Below are 3108 nucleotides of genomic sequence, written 5' to 3' on the forward strand. Positions count from 1 at the left end.
GGAATTTTTAGAAAAATGAATGAAATGAAAATATAAAATAAGGTCAAAATTATTCCAATGCAAAAGAATTTAACTATAAAAACAAAATAAAAGATTAGGGACCTCGTGAATAAAATTGAAGATCAAACAAAATAATACCATATTTTTTTAAAAAATAAAATTAAATCATAGGTTTATTGTTGCATGAGCTGAGTTGATGGAAACTCCCCTGACAAAATATATAAAGATAAACCTATTTATTTTTATATTTTAAAAATATTAAAAAAATATATTTTTATTTTTACTTTAAATTAATATATTTTTTAGTATTTTTAATTTATATTAATATGTTGATATTAAAAATAATTATTAAAAATAAAAAATATTATTTTAATATATTTTTAAATAAAAAAATACTTTAAAAATAATTACAACCGTTTTTATGGCATCCAAAGCGACCATCCACCTAACTCTAACACGGGCCTCGAGGGAGTTGGGACTTGGATAGAGCGGCCCTAACCAGAGAGCATCATAAAATGCAAATCTGATGTCCTCACGTGACAATCGTAACAACCTGTTCTGGGACTGCCCATTTCCGTTTCAAACTTTACTTCTGACTTACAGGTGTGTCACCTGCCTCAGTAGGTGCTCCTAGTAAAACTAACTGCCATTTTACTTGCTGCACTCCTGCTTTTGCCTTGCCTCGCCTCGCCTTCCGTTTTCTGTCTTCAATCATGCAATCTTTCAATATTCCCTTTCTTGATTTTATATCAACCGTTTTATTTTTTTGAGAAATTATTGCTTGTTTCTTAAGAAATAGTATTTTATTAAAATATTAACATTAAATGTGTTATGCTATTTATTAAAAGATTAATATTAAACGTGTTTTGTGAATTGTCATTATGCTTATTAAGATGCCTTAATTTCTTAATGAAATGCTAATTTATCCTTTATTAGTTCTATTTGCAAATACAATATTTGCGTGTGAATTTGTTGGTTTTCTATAAAACAATCACAAAAAAATGATTACATGTCAACATAAATCGTTAAAATATTAAATAACTATTTTTTTTTTCAAATCATACAGTCACAAGTTACCCCAGAGTTATTTTTTAATCAAACATGGTTAAAAGATATGTATTTGACAGTGTTGTGATTTTTGTTTTTTAAATTGATATATGTTTTAGTGTTTTTTTTTATAGATATTGATATTTAAAATAAAATAAAAATCTGAAAAAAAAATATTTTTAAATAAATAAAAATATTTAAAATAAAATTATACCATAATATTAAATACACAAAATATATATTTTTTTTTATTCGAAACTGCTGCAATAATATCACATTCTTTCCTAAGAAGAAAAAAAAAAGACACATATATTTGCAATTTTGAGACATGTAACGATTTTAATACACACAATCCACTATTTCCACTGCACTTCCCAACACTTCTATACGCCCTCTCACTCTCTCTCTCTCTCGCTCGATTCCATCCACAAAGCATCACCCTTCTCTCTCAAAAAAAAAAAAAAAAAATGCAAATACAAAAATCTAGGGAGATCCTCACTCTCTCTCTCTCTCGCTCGATTCCATCCACAAAGCATCACCCTTCTCTCTCAAAAAAAAAAAAAAAACATGCAATACAAGAATCTAGGGAGATCAGGGCTGAAGGTGAGCCAGCTCTCTTATGGAGCTTGGGTAAGTTTTGGGAACCAACTAGATGTCAAAGAAGCCAAATCACTTTTGCAGTGTTGCAGAGACCATGGTGTCAATTTCTTTGATAACGCTGAGGTTTATGCTAATGGAAGAGCTGAGGAAATCATGGGTCAAGCCATCCGGGAACTGGGTTGGAAGAGATCAGATATAGTTGTCTCTACTAAGATCTTTTGGGGAGGTTCTGGTCCTAATGATAAAGGCTTGTCTAGGAAACATATTCTTGAGGGTACTAAGGCTTCTCTTAAGAGATTGGATATGGATTATGTTGATGTCGTTTATTGTCATCGGTATGTGGGTTTTCTTTTCTTTTTTCCTTTTTGGTTATTTGACATCCCTTTGTCTGGCTTATGGGTTGATTTGTGTTTGACTGTAATAGATCTTTTCCTTTTTTTTGTCTCTTTCTTATTTTGAGATTTCGGAACCGATTATGTGGATGTGATTTGATGTGACATAGATTGTTGTTGTTTCTGGTGTTAGTGCTTGCTTTCTCTTGTTAATTTGTGATTTGTTGGATTGTTTGATGTTTTGTAAAATGTGAAGTACTGGGCTGTTGGCTTTAGTTCTATCACTAGAGGGATGATAGTAAAGAATCTGCTGATGCAAATTAGTGAAAGAAGTCAATATGGATAGTTGTGCTGTTTGTTTCATGGAATTTGTGCTCCTTCTATTCCATTACTTGTCTATAAGCTTACTGTTCGAGAGAGATGGGATTATCTTGGTGTCATTGTCCTGTAAGTGGAAGTTTTTTCTTGATAGTTTAGGTTTTGGGGCCTTTTGCTCTTTATTTATGTTTTATATGAGATTTTTCATTTATTTTGATCTGTCTTGGTTTTTGCTATTGCTTTATTGAGTAGAATTTGTTCTCTACAAGGGATTTGTTGAAGTGGTCTCATGTGATGTCAATATGATTTACTGTCACAGCCCGGACACGTTCACCCCAATTGAAGAGACAGTGAGGGCAATGAATTACGTGATTGACAAAGGTTGGGCATTTTACTGGGGGACTAGCGAATGGTCAGCACAGCAGATCACTGAGGCTTGGGGCATTGCAGAGAGGTTGGATTTGGTAGGGCCAATTGTTGAGCAGCCTGAGTACAATTTGCTCTCCAGGCACAAGGTGAGGAATTTCTCCGTGTATCCAGATGTGAAAAGTTTAGTTTTTATTTTTGAGGTGAAAAATGAAAATATCATTTACATGTTTTCCTCGTGTTAATATGATTTCTAGTTGAATGTAATGGAAATAATGGTTTTGGGGGCCATGGTTTTGCTACACAGCTTGTTTATTAGGTACAAAAGAGCAAAATGTATCCGTGTCCAAGACAGAATCACATTGTGTCTTGGCTTTTCTGCTGGTTCTCTTTTGAATGAAGTTTATCTTCAAGTTGAAGGAAGATTTAGATATGTTTAAACCAA

At 32.3% G+C, this 3108-nt stretch overlaps 1 protein-coding gene across 1 annotated transcript in view; it reads left to right on the top strand.

The window, feature by feature from the left end:
* The first annotated feature begins 1424 nt into the window (after positions 1-1424).
* The window catches only part of KAB1 (potassium channel beta subunit 1), a 3541-nt gene continuing 1857 nt past the window's right edge, over positions 1425-3108 (top strand). Inside the window, exons 1-3 of the mRNA XM_011003871.1 lie at positions 1425-1509; positions 1598-1982; positions 2617-2812. Of these exons, the coding sequence (XP_011002173.1) occupies positions 1615-1982; positions 2617-2812 (564 nt within the window). The 5' untranslated portion in view covers positions 1425-1509; positions 1598-1614. The remainder of the gene's footprint in view (positions 1510-1597; positions 1983-2616; positions 2813-3108) is intronic.

Source organism: Populus euphratica, unplaced genomic scaffold, assembly GCF_000495115.2.
Source record: "Populus euphratica unplaced genomic scaffold, PopEup_1.0 scaffold210.1, whole genome shotgun sequence".
NCBI classification, from domain to species: domain Eukaryota; kingdom Viridiplantae; phylum Streptophyta; class Magnoliopsida; order Malpighiales; family Salicaceae; genus Populus; species Populus euphratica.